A 13,114-nucleotide genomic window follows, 5' to 3' on the forward strand; every position below is an offset into this window, starting at 1 on the left:
TTTCCAAGTTTTTCCTCTAACTCATCCTCTCTTTCCCTCGCTTTTTTATTCTTGCTCCTTCTGCCCTGTATTAAAAGAGCTTCAAACCAAAATGTTCAAAAGTTGCATGAGCATTACTTTCACTGTTATTATTGAAAACTTCCACAAATTTATTTAAAAGATGTACATTTTATCAGCCTTAATTTCTTCTCTCAGATTCTTTCATTGTCTTTATGTCCTAACTCAGCTGGGATGCAGGTTTACATAGACATTAAAAACTGTGCAAAGAAAACCAGGAATCCTAAGAAACTAACTCGAGACCAGAGGCGGCACATTAAGAGATGGGAATACTTCATTGCTGCAGAGGAAGTCATTTGGGACTATGCACCTATAATACCAGCAAACATGGACAAGTGAGTTTGAGGGGTTCTTACTACTATGCAGATTCAAGACATTTTCCGTAGGGTCCTAGATGCATGGGGTGAAATGTCATGAGTTGACAGCTTTCATGGTAATGCATGTATTGGATTTCATTCAGGTTTTCTTTTCCAAAACAATCTGAAATTACTCCAAACTCCTCAAGAGAACTCAGAAAAATAATAATAGTAGTAGTAGTAACAACAGCAATAATAATAGCAGCTACCACTTCTTGAATGCTTCCTATTGCCAAGCACTGTGTTAAACCTTTCTAAGAGCTTTGCTTTAACGCTACAAGTTAGAAACAGCTTTTACTTATTCTGTAAATTAGGAAATGGGAGAGTGGGATTAAGAAAACTGGAAATGCACATAGCTCTTAAACACTTGAAAAATACTCAAGCTCACTCACAGTAAGAGAAATACGTAAATTAAACTTCTCTCAAATACTATTTTTCACCTATCAGACTCACAAGTTTAGATGACATAATGTATTGGCAAGGCTGCGAGAAACAAGCTCTATCATGTATTGCTGGTGGAAGAGCGAATTGGAAAAGCCATTCTAGAGGATAATTTGGCAATGTGTATAAAATTATAAATGCATATATTTTTTGATCCAGCAATCTCACTCTGGGAATTTACTATATAGATATACTTGTATACAGGTGAAATGGTATGTGTACAGGATGTTCAGTGCTGCACTGTTGCAGCAAAATATTGGAAACAACCCATAATGTCCATCAATAGGAAATTAATAAGTTATGGTACATCATACAATGGAATACTATGCATCTGTTTTAAAGAGGATGCAAAAACTCTCTCTATACTAATATAAAAAGTTCTCCAAGAGATATTTTTAAATTAAAAAGTCAAGGGAGCAAGAAGGTAGAATAGCAGATTCCCCCACTTGTATTCCCCCACAGCAATGATAATTTGGCAGCCATCCACAAACAGAAGTGCCTTTGTGAGAGCTTTGGGATCAAAGTAGGAACCTGCAAAATCCCAGTGGAAGTCAAGACCAAGGAGGACGGTTTTGAGAAGGCAAGTCCATGCTCAGATGGTTGGTTCACTAACTGTAATTCAGTTACAAACCTGGAAATAGCCTCCTCCCCTTATGGACTCAGCTACAGCCCCACTTAACCTTGGTCCTGCCACCAGCACCATTTGATAAGAAACCCAGGAGGAGTCACGCCTGTCCATGACCCTGTAGGCTGACCTGCAGACATCCGTTTGACTGTGGATCTTGAAGCAGCCCTGTAACTAATTCCATCCTTCTCCCAGCCATGATGCAGGAGTAGTCTTGCCTGCCCAGGGACCTGATGGGAGTCACATCCACTCATGCCCCTGGTGGCTGGCCTGCAGACCTTGGTCCCACTACAGATCTTGAAATGGCCCTGTTACCTAGTTCCAGACCTCAAAACTGCAGTTCAGGAGCAGTTCTGCCCACTCAGGGACCCATCCAGTGACCCACTGGGAGCCCTCCAAAGGGCCAGATGGGAGCCATACCCATCTACACACTTGGTAACAGGCCTACCATTTGCAAACCCAATTGTGGACCTTGAAGTAGAGTGTTATCCCAGTGCCAGCTCTACTGACCAAGGTCCTGAAGGCAGTTCCATTTTCCCAGGGACCAGACAGGGTCTATGCCCACCTGAGCCCCTGGTAAAAGGCCTTCCAACCACAGATGCTGCTGCAGGGCCAGCAGCAACCACATGACCTGGTTCCAACCTCACTCAACTGTGATCCCAGAGGCAATTCCATCAGGCTGCAGACCTGACACGAGGTTTTTACCTGCCAAAACCTGTCTGTAAAGATTGGAAGGGGGTGTTTGCTCCATCAAATGCACAAACACCAAAACAAAGCTACACAAATCACAGAATCAGGCAATATGACACCACCAAAGGAAACTAATAAAGCTCCAGTAACCAGTGTGAAAGAAATAGAGATCCACAAATTGCCTGACAAAGAATTAAAAATAATCATCTTAAAGAAGCTCAATGAGGTACAAGATAACACAGATAGGTAATCAAATGAAATCAGGAAAACAATAAATGAACAAAATAAGAAATTTAATAAATAGAAACCATAAAAAAATAACCAAACAAATCCTAGAGCTGAAGAATGCAATAACAGAACTGAAAATATTCAATAGAGAGCTTCAATAGCAGACTTATCACTTTAGCTTTAAGGACACCTGCAGATTAATGGATACATGTATATGTATGGCTGAGTCAATTTGCTGTGCACCTGAAGCTATCGCAATATTGTTAATCAGCTATACTCCAACATAAAATAAAAAGTCATAAAAAAAAGGGAAGGGATAAAAAAGACAAGGTCACTATATAATGATAGAGTGGTCAATTAATCAAGAGACTATAAAAATTATAAATATATATGCACCCAAGATTAGAGCACCTAAATATATGAAGCAAATATTAATGGAACTACAGGGAAAAATAGACAGCAATACAATAATAGTAGGGGACTTTAATACCACACTTTATTCAATGGATAAATTATCCAGACATAAAATCAATAAGGAAGCAGTGGAATTGAATAACACTGTAGAACAAGTGTACCTAACAGACATATAAAGAACATTCCATCCAAATAAAGAACATTCCATCGAACAACAGCAGAATACATATTCTTCTCAAGTGCACCTGGAATATTCTCTAGGATTCTTCATAACATATTAGTCCACAAAACAAGTTTTAACAAATTAAGAATATTAAAATAATATCAAGTATTTTCTCTCACCATAATGGTATGAAACTACAAATCAGTAACAGAAGAAAACTGAAAAATTCACAAATATGTGGATTAAATACTAGTCTCCTGAACAACCAATGGATCAAAGAAGAAATCAAATAGGAAATCAAAATATATCTTGAGACAAATGAAAACAGAAATACAACATACTAAAATTTATAGAATATAGAAAAGCGGTTGTAAGAGGGAAGTCTATAGTAATAAATGCCTACATTTAAAACAGAAGAAAGAGAGCCTCATGCACCAGAGAGCAGACAGCAGAAGCAAGAAGAACTACAATCCTGCAGCCTGTGGAACAAAAACCACATTCACAGAAAGATAGACAAAATGAAAAGGCAGAGGACTACGTACCAGATGAAGGAACAAGATAAAACCCCAGAAAAACAACCAAATGAAGTGGAGATAGGCAACCTTCCAGAAAAAGAATTCAGAATAATGATAGTGAAGATGATCCAGGACCTCGGAAAAAGAATGGAGGCAAAGATCGAGAAGGTACAAGAAATGTTTAACAAAGACCTAGAAAAATTAACGAACACACACCTAGAAGAATTAAAGAACAAACAAAGATGAACAATGCAATAACTAAAATGAAAAATACACTAGAAGGAATCATTAGTAGAATAACTGAGGCAGAAGAACAGATAAGTGACCTGGAAGACAGAATGGTGGAATTCACTGCTGTGGAACAGAATAAAGAAAAAAGAATGAAAAGAAATGAAGACAGCCTAAGAGACCTCTGGGTCAACATTAAACATAACAACATTCGCATTATAGGGGTCCCAGAAGGAGAAGAGAGAGAGAAAGGACCAGAGAAAATATTTGAAGAGATTATAGTCGAAAACTTCCCTAACATGGGAAAGGAAATAGCCACCCAAGTCCAGGAAGCGCAGAGAGTCCCATACAGGATAAACGCAAGGAGAAACATGCCGAGACACACAGTAATCAAACTGACAAAAATTAAAGACAAAGAAAAATTATTGAAAGCAGTGAGGGAAAAATGACAAATAACATACAAGGGAACTCCCATAAGGTTAACAGCTGATTTCTCAGCAGAAACTCTACAAGCCAGAAGGGAGTGGGATGATATATTTAAAGTGATGAAAGGGAAGAACCTACAACCAAGATTACTCTACCCAGCAAGGATCTCATTCAGATTTGACAGAGAAATCAAAAGCTTTACAGACAAGGAAAAGCTAAGAGAATTCAGCACTACCAAACCAGCTCTACAACAAATGCTAAAGGAACTTCTCTAAGTGGGAAACAGAAGAAAAGAAAAAGACCTACAAAAACAAACCCAAAGCAATTAAGAAAATGGTCATAGGAACATACATATTGATAGTTACCTTAAATGTGAATGGATTAAATGCTCTAACCAAAAGACACAGACTCACTGAATGGATACAAAAACAAGACCCATATATATGCTGTCTAAAAGAGACCCACTTCAGACCTAGGGACACATACAGAATGAAAGTGAGGGGATGGAAAAAGATAATCCATGAACATGGAAATCAAAAGAAACCTGGAGTAGCAATACTCATATCAGAAAAAATAGACTTTAAAATAAAGAATGTTACAAGAGACAAGGAAGGATACTACATAATGATCATGGGATCAATCCAAGAAGAAGATATAACAATTATAAATATATATGCACCCAACATAGGAGCACCTCAATACATAAGGCAAATGCTAATAGCTATAAAAGAGGAAATTGACAGTAACACAATAACAGTGGGGGACTTTAACACCTCACTTACACCAATGGACAGATCATCCAGACAGAAAATTAATAAGGAAACACAACCTTTAAATGACACAACAGACCAGATAGATTTAATTGGTATTTATAGGACATTCCATCCGAAAACAGCAGATTACACTTTCTTCTCAAGTGCACACGGAACATTCTCCAGGATAGATCACATCTTGGGTCACAAATCAAGCATTGGTAAATTTAAGAAAATTCAAATCATATCAAGCATCTTTTCCGACCACAATGCTATGAGATTAGAAATAAATTACAGGGAAAAAAACACAAAAAACACAAACACACGGAGGCCAAACAAACGTTACTAAATAGCCAAGAGATCACTGAAGAAATCAAAGAGGAAATCAAAAAATACCTAGAGAAAAATGACAATGAAAACATGATGATCCAAAACCTATGGGATGCAGCAAAAGCAGTTCTAAGAGGGAAGTTTATAGCAATACAGTCCTGCCTCAAGAAACAAGAAAAATCTCAAATAAACAATCTAACCTTACACCTAAAGGAACTAGAGAAAGAAGGAAAAACAAAACCCAAAGTTAGTAGAAGGAAAGAAATCATAAAGATCAGAGCAGAAATAACTGAAATAGAAACAAAGAAAACAATAGCAAAGATCAATAAAACTAAAAGCTGGTTCTTTGAGAAGATAAACAAAATTGATAAACATTTAGCCAGATCCATCAAGAAAAAGAGGGAGAGGACTCAAATCAATAAAATTAGAAATAAAAAAGAAGTTAAAAGGACACCACAGAAATACAAAGCATCATATGAGACTACTACGAGCAACTCTATGCCAATAAAATGGACAACCTGGAAGAAGTGGACAAATTCTTAGAAAGGTGTAACCTTCCAAGACTGAACCAGGAAGAAATAGAAAATATGAACAGACCAATCACAAGTAATGAAATTGAAACTGTGATTAAAACTCTTCATCCAGAACCAGATGGCTTCACAGGTGTATTCTATCAAACATTTAGAGAAGAGCTAACACCCATCCTTCTCAAACTCTTTCAAAAAATTTCAGAGGAAGGAACACTCCCAAACTCATTCTATGAGGCCACCATCACCCTGATACCAAAACCAGACAAAGATACTACAAAAAAAGAAAATTATAGACCAATATCACTGAAGAATATAGATGCAGAAATCCTCAACAAAATACTCGCAAACAGAATCCAACAACACATTAAAAGGATCATACACCATGATCAAGTGGGATTTATCCCAGGGATGCAAGGATTCTTCAATATACACAAATCAATCAATGTGATACACATATTAACAAATTGAAGGATAAAAACCATATGATCATTTCAATAGATGCAGAAAAAGCTTTTGACAAAATTCAACACCCATTTATGAAAATAACTCATAATGAACAAACAAAACAAAATGAACATAATGAAAATCAGTTGAATTTATATACACTAACAATGAACAATCCAAACAGAAATTAAGAAAATACTTCCATTTACAATAGAATTTTTTTTAAAAGAATAAAATACTTAGGAAATTTAACCAAGGTAGTGAAAGAGCTACACACTGAAAACTATAAGACAACAATGAAAGAAATTGAAGAAGATACAATCAAATACAAAGATGTCCCGTGTTTATGGATTAGAAGAATTAACTTTGTTAAAATGCCCACATTACACAAAGTGATCTACAGATTCAAGGCAATCACTATTAAATTCCAATGACATTTTTCAAAGAAATAGAAAAAAAAAAACAATTCTAAAATTCAGATGAAACAACAGAAGACCCTGAATAGCCCAAGCAATCGTGAGCAAGAAGAGCAAAGCTTGAGGCATCATACTTCCTGATTTCAAACTATATTACAAAGCTATAGTAATCGAACAGTATAATAATGGCATAAAAACAGACACATATACCAAATGAACAGAAGTAAGGGCCCAGAAATAAACCCATGCATATATGGTCAACTAATCTTTGACAAGGGCACTAAGAATACACAATGAGGAAAGGACAGTCTCTTCAATAAATGATGGTGGAAAAAACTGGATATCCATATGCAAAAAAATAAAATTAGACCCTTAACTTACAGCATAGACAAAAATTAACTTAAAATAATTTAAAAACTTAAATGTAATACCTGAAACCATAAAACCACTAGAAGAAAATATAACAGAAAATCTCTTTGACATTTGTCTTGGCAATGATTTTTTTGGGTATGACACCAAAAGCATAAGTACCAAAAGCAAAAATAAACAAGTGGGGCTACATCAAGCTGAAAAACTTCTGCACAGCAAAAGAAACAATCAACAAAATAAAAATATAACCTACAGAATGGGAGAAAATATTTGCAAACCATATATCTGATAAGAGGTTAATATACAAAATATAAAAGGAACTTATGTAACTCAAAGGCAAAACAAACAAACAAAAATAGCCTGATTTTAAAAATGGGCAAAGGATCTAAACTGACATCTTTCTAAAGAAAACATACAGGGACTTCCCTGGTGGTGCAGTGGTTAAGAATCTGACTGCCAATGCAGGAGACACGGGTTCGATCCCTGGTCCGGGAAGATCCCACATGCCATGGAGCAACTGAGCCTGTGCACCACAACTACTGAGCCTGCGCATCTAGAGCCCGTGCTCTGCAACAAGAGAAGCCACTGAAATGAGAAGCCCGTGCACTGCAACAAAAGAGTAGCCCCCACTTGCCACAGCTAGGGAAAGCCCATACACAGCAATGAAGACCCAATACAGCCAATAAATAAATAAATAAATTTTAAAAATTAAAAAATTAAAATTGTCAACTGTGGTAAAAAGAAGAAAACATACAAATGGCCAATAGGCATATGAAAAGGTGTTCAGCATCACTAATCATGAGCAAAATGCAAATCATATCCATGATGAGATATCACCTCATACCTATGAGAATAACTAGGATGAAAAAGAGGTAACAACTGTGGATGAGGGTGTGGAGAAAGTGGAATCCTTGTACACTGTTGGTGAGAATGTAAATTGGTGCAGCCTTTATGGAAAACAGTAAGGAGCTTCCTCAAAAAATTAAAAATAGAACTACCACTTCTGGGTATATATCCAAAGGAAATGAAATCAGTATATCAAAGAGATATTTGCACTCCCATGTTCATTGCAGTGTTATCCATGATAGCCTACATATGGAAACAACCTGAGTGTCTATCAATGGATAAATGAATTTTTAGAAATATGGTTTATATATACAATGGAATATCATTCAGCCTTAAAAAAGAAGGAAATCTTGCCATTTGTAACAACATGGATAAACCTGCAGGGCATTAGGCTAAGTGAAATAGTCCAGACACAGAATTACAAATATTGCATGATCTCACTTATATGTGGAATCTAAAAAAGTCGAACTCGTAGAAGCAGAGAGTATAATGGTGGTTGCCAGGGGCTGGGAGGTGAGGGGAATGCAGAGATGTTGATCAAAGTATACAAACCTTCAGTTTCAAAATAAATAAGTTCTGGAGACCTAACAAACAGTGCAGTATATTAACTATAGTTAGTAACACTATAGTTAATAACACTGTATTGTACACTTGAAATTTGTTAAGACAGTAGATCTTAAGTGTTCTCAAAATTTAAAAATATTAGTAACTAGGTGAGGTGATGGAAGTGGTAATTAGCTTGACTGTGGTAGTCTCATATATTCATATATAAATTATTATGTTGTACACCTTAAATACATACATTTGTCAATTATACCTCAATACAGCTGGAAAAATGCAAAAAAACTTCAAGGTATAGTATGGACTATATAAATAGCTGCCTTTTGTTAAAGGAGTGAAAGGATAAGAATATTTATATTTGCAAGTCATATTTGCATAAAGATGCTCTGGAATTATACACATGAAATTAATACAAGTGAATATTTAGAAAATGCAGGAAGGGTTAGGGAAGTGGGGTTGAGATAAGAATCCAGAACTCTCTAGCAGCAGTCAGTGATTTTTATTGTGTAAAATAAACGCATAAAATGGATAAACTCTACCATGGAACTCTGCTTTTGCAAACTAAGGCTATAAAAAGGACTAAGGGGGAAAGTGGTTCATGTTGCTTCCCCTAAATCATTTATTGCAGTAGCTACAGAAGATGGGTGAAGGCAGTTGGTTTTCAGATGGCACCAGGATTGGGTGGATGGTAGAAGAGATCGCCCAACAGCACAGAACTTATGTTTAATAAAGACAGCAGAAGCTTCCTAGAGTGGGATTGTGCTTTTAGAGATTGAGAAATACCTGGAAAGCCAATAAGGATATCATAAGTTAAGTGATAAGAAATACTTAAGAAAAATTCATAGTGTATCTTATCCTTTCATCCAGGTAGACCTTTCAGAGATAGCGAAGGTCTACTCTAGAAACCATAGTGACAGGAAGATCTAAGTAGCTGGTTCTAACCATGATTAAGACTTTATCAATGGTGGAGGAGACAGATCAGAGGTTTCCAGTTTTCCAACTAGAGAGAAGGTATCAGGACTTTGCAAACCACATTAAGGTTTGTTTGTTTGTTTTCCTTAAGGAAACTAGCATTTTAGCTAATTCAATAGCAGAACTTCTAAGCATAAGCGTTTCCCTATCATACTGGGGTCTCTACTTGAGAAAATGATTTAATCTTTTAAATTTTATTTCACTTTAAGAAAGTACAGATCTCTGCATTTGGATAATTTCTCAAACCAAATTGGAAAACATTATAAGAAGGTTGTCTACAAACAGTACCAAGATGCATCCTTCACCAAACGCCTGGAGAATCCCAATAGCAAAGAAGATGGGGGGATCTTGGGCCCTATTATCAGAGCCCAGGTCAGAGACACACTTAAAGTAAGTAACAGAAATATAGAACCATGGAAGAAATTAAATAGTGAAAACAAGATTATAAGTACTGGTTATTTTTTTAATGTGTCCATATAAGTTTTAATTAAAATGCAGCTTTAATTTTTATTTAGTATTTGTGCTTATTGTAGCCTATCTCATAATACAAACAATCTGAGACAGTTTATCAAATTATAAAGGAATAAAACAAGGAGCCAGTGTAATTGGGGTGAAGGATAATATGGGGACAAAGAAAATAAAGCCAAGGGTAAGATAAGCATGATGAAACACATACCATATGCTCCTATAATGTTGTCAACAAATTTTGTCCTAAGCTTTCTAGCAGCCGAAGTAAAAAGGGAACTAGGTCAGGGCAGGAGTCACAGTAGTCATAAAAGAAGCACAGTTTCCCCTGCTATTGAGACTTAAGAGGAATTTCTCCCATGGATCCTTAAAAAAGAGGGTGCTGTGTGATGTAGTAGATGGAATCCTTGATAACTTCCTACTGGTACAATAAATTTATAAATTTAAAAGTTACAAAGCTTTTTAAAATAATGTTTCTCATTATAGCTGAGAACATAACCCAACTGAATGAAAACAATTCATCAATGTGGTCTAGGTATGTAGTTCTCTGATGATTGGTCTCTGATGCAGGTAAATTTTGATATGTTTCAAGAACACTGAGTGTTCTTCAGACAGTTTTCCTTAAATGCTGTGTCACATCATCACCTTACCTTCTGATAAGAACTAGACTGCAGAGAACTGAAAGTTGCAATCTTTGGCAAGATTCTAGAATGCAGATAATCTGCAGATTAAGGATGATCCAGATGCTTTGGCAAGCAAGTAGAAGATAAGATTAAAATTCTCTTCTGAAGATTCAGCAGGCTAACTAGGACTCCTGTGTGCATAAAGCTCCTCCCTTCACCTCTTCATGGGAATGAACCAAGAGGATATCTACAGACAAGGCCAATTCTGTTCATTTAAAAAATAACAAAAGGACAGAAAGCAGCCTTTCTCTGTTCTCTTTTCCTTCCCTCATTTCTGATCCCTTTTAGGTACTCTTAGAAAGTGGAAATATGCCTCATTGGCAATTCAGGATCTGGCTATTTTCTGTGCCCCATCAAGAAGATGACTTGATGACAGGGTTCTGGGGGATCTGGCAGGCTGGAGAAGGTGATCATGGTCTAAGAGAAGAGAAGGAGCAGATTCAAAGGCAGATGTGGTCCAAGCTGAAAGGAGAGGGGACAGGGGATGGCGACCAACTTGGAGAGAGTGATATACTGTGAGGAAAATGTCACTTCTAAGGTTAGACTTCTCTTTCCATTTTCCACCTTACTATGTGAGTGGAACTCTCTCAAACGCATCTGTCAGGTGATGGGGAGAGGTTGCCACTCAGATAAACAGCATTAGTTTGCATTGACATAAACACACGCACACTATTCCACAAGTAAATATGCAAAGCTAGCATCCTCTGTTCTCATGATTGACCTTAAATCCTGAAATAATGAATTTGAGTTAATTTTGTAGATCATGTTCAAAAATATGGCCAGCCGCAGCTACAGCATTTACCCTCACGGTGTGACCTTCTCTCCTTATGAAGATGAAGTCAACTCTTCCTCCACCTCAGGTTTGAACCTTTCACTTCTACTGAATGAAACTATTGACTTCTGAGAGGTTGCCGTAATTTTCTACTGTCCTCCTTGCCCAGTAGTATAACTTATACAGTCAGGTAGTACACATATAGGGGTTTCCTCAAAGTCACAACCAAACACTGCTCACTTCAGGGATTTTGTTTATGCTAATGATTACAAAATATGGTGTCCTTTGTTAGTGCCATAAGTGGCCTCTAGTGGACAAATATGTAATAGCTACATGCTATCCAGAGTTCTATCAAGTGGAACTTAATATAAAAATAATATTCCTTTCCCAACACTGATTCTAACAAGAGCTCAATTATTTTAAATTATTCATTCATTTCTTATTTACTTATTTGTTTATTTAATTTATTTCCATGAAATAATTTTGAAAATCGAAAACAATTTTGACTATATTTTCTTTCAGGCAGTAACACCATGATCAAAGCAGTTCAACCAGGGGAAACCTATACTTATAAGTGGAACATCCTAGAGTCTGATGAACCCACGGAAAACGACGCTCAGTGCTTAACAAGACCATACTACAGTAATGTGGACATCACAAGGGACATTGCCTCTGGGCTGATAGGGCTACTTCTAATTTGTAAGAGCAGATCCTTGGATAAGCGAGGCATACAGGTATTTTGTCCTTGAAGTAACCTTTCAGAAATTCCAGGAATTTCTTCTGACTGGAACAGATTAGTTCTCCTTGTTAAATAATGGGGCTTTTGCTTCTAGAGAACCAGAAAATATTAAGTAGTCCTCTTTAGTGTGAATGTAACAATGCTTATTCCTTTAGCTACTTTTTTGTCTTGTCTATTTCCATATGGACTTTCACTGGAGAAGGCAAGTCTACAGTGTGAAACTGTATTTTTTTTGTTTGTTTCAAATTCCAGATCTGTCCGTGCTAGTTTCTCTTAATTTCTTCCTTTCATCAAAAGCGTATTACCTGGTGGTGCAGTGGTTAAGACTCGCGCTCCCAATGCAGGGGGCCCAGGGTTTGATCCCTGGTCAGGGAACTAGGTCCCACATGCATGCTGCAACTAAGAGTTTGCATGCCACAACTAAGAAGCCCACGAGCTGCAACTAAGGAGCCCGCCTGCTGCAACTAAGACCCGACACAACCAAATAAATAAATAAATAAACAAATAAATAAAATTAAAAAAAAAAAAAGGGTATTACCCCCTCCTAAAAATTTTATAGGGTTGTTTCACGGCTCAATGAGATACCATCTGGTAAAAGTGTAAAGCTCTGTACCAGTCCTTGTTATTTTTAGAGACCTGCAATAGGGAGAGAAAGGAGATACAGGCAGACATAGCTTGCAGACATAGCTTCTCATGAAGTTGAACCCAGACAATGGTCTATCTCTAGCAAGACCAATTTATACAGAAGAATGTGAACAAAGATATGAATCTTCTGAGCTTATCTTCATTGAAGAATAAAAGCCTCATATCATTAACTTAAAATTCCCAATTAGGCTAAGCTATAATCAAAGAAGTCTCATCCCAAGGCATATAAAATAAATATATGCCTAGAAAAAGCAGAAAGAGACATTTGGAAGACCCTAATTTATTGAGCTGGGAAAGGAAACAGGTAGGGAGAGATATAAAACTTTCCTACTGCACCCTTCTTTTTTATCCTTTGCAACTATTTGGAGCACATCCAATCAATCATTCGAGTTGAAAGATGATAACAGAGATAAACAGAATTACAGTTGCTAACGTTGAAATGGGATT

The 13,114-nt window shown here is 36.7% G+C and overlaps 2 protein-coding genes across 2 annotated transcripts in view; one reads left to right on the forward strand and one right to left on the reverse strand.

Moving 5' to 3' along the window:
• FIRRM (FIGNL1 interacting regulator of recombination and mitosis) overlaps positions 1-13,114 on the reverse strand; it is a gene marked incomplete at its 5' end in the record, with an annotated part of 325,889 nt that overhangs the window by 260,845 nt on the left and 51,930 nt on the right. The window lies entirely within an intron of this gene.
• The window catches only part of F5 (coagulation factor V), an 86,878-nt gene that overhangs the window by 43,339 nt on the left and 30,425 nt on the right, over positions 1-13,114 (forward strand). Inside the window, exons 7-10 of the mRNA XM_082439417.1 lie at positions 227-392; positions 9,573-9,753; positions 11,272-11,371; positions 11,806-12,017. Coding sequence (XP_082295543.1) covers positions 227-392; positions 9,573-9,753; positions 11,272-11,371; positions 11,806-12,017 — 659 coding nt within the window. The remainder of the gene's footprint in view (positions 1-226; positions 393-9,572; positions 9,754-11,271; positions 11,372-11,805; positions 12,018-13,114) is intronic.

The sequence above is a fragment of the Balaenoptera physalus genome, assembly GCF_965194825.1.
Source record: "Balaenoptera physalus genome assembly, chromosome: 1".
NCBI lineage: Eukaryota > Metazoa > Chordata > Mammalia > Artiodactyla > Balaenopteridae > Balaenoptera > Balaenoptera physalus.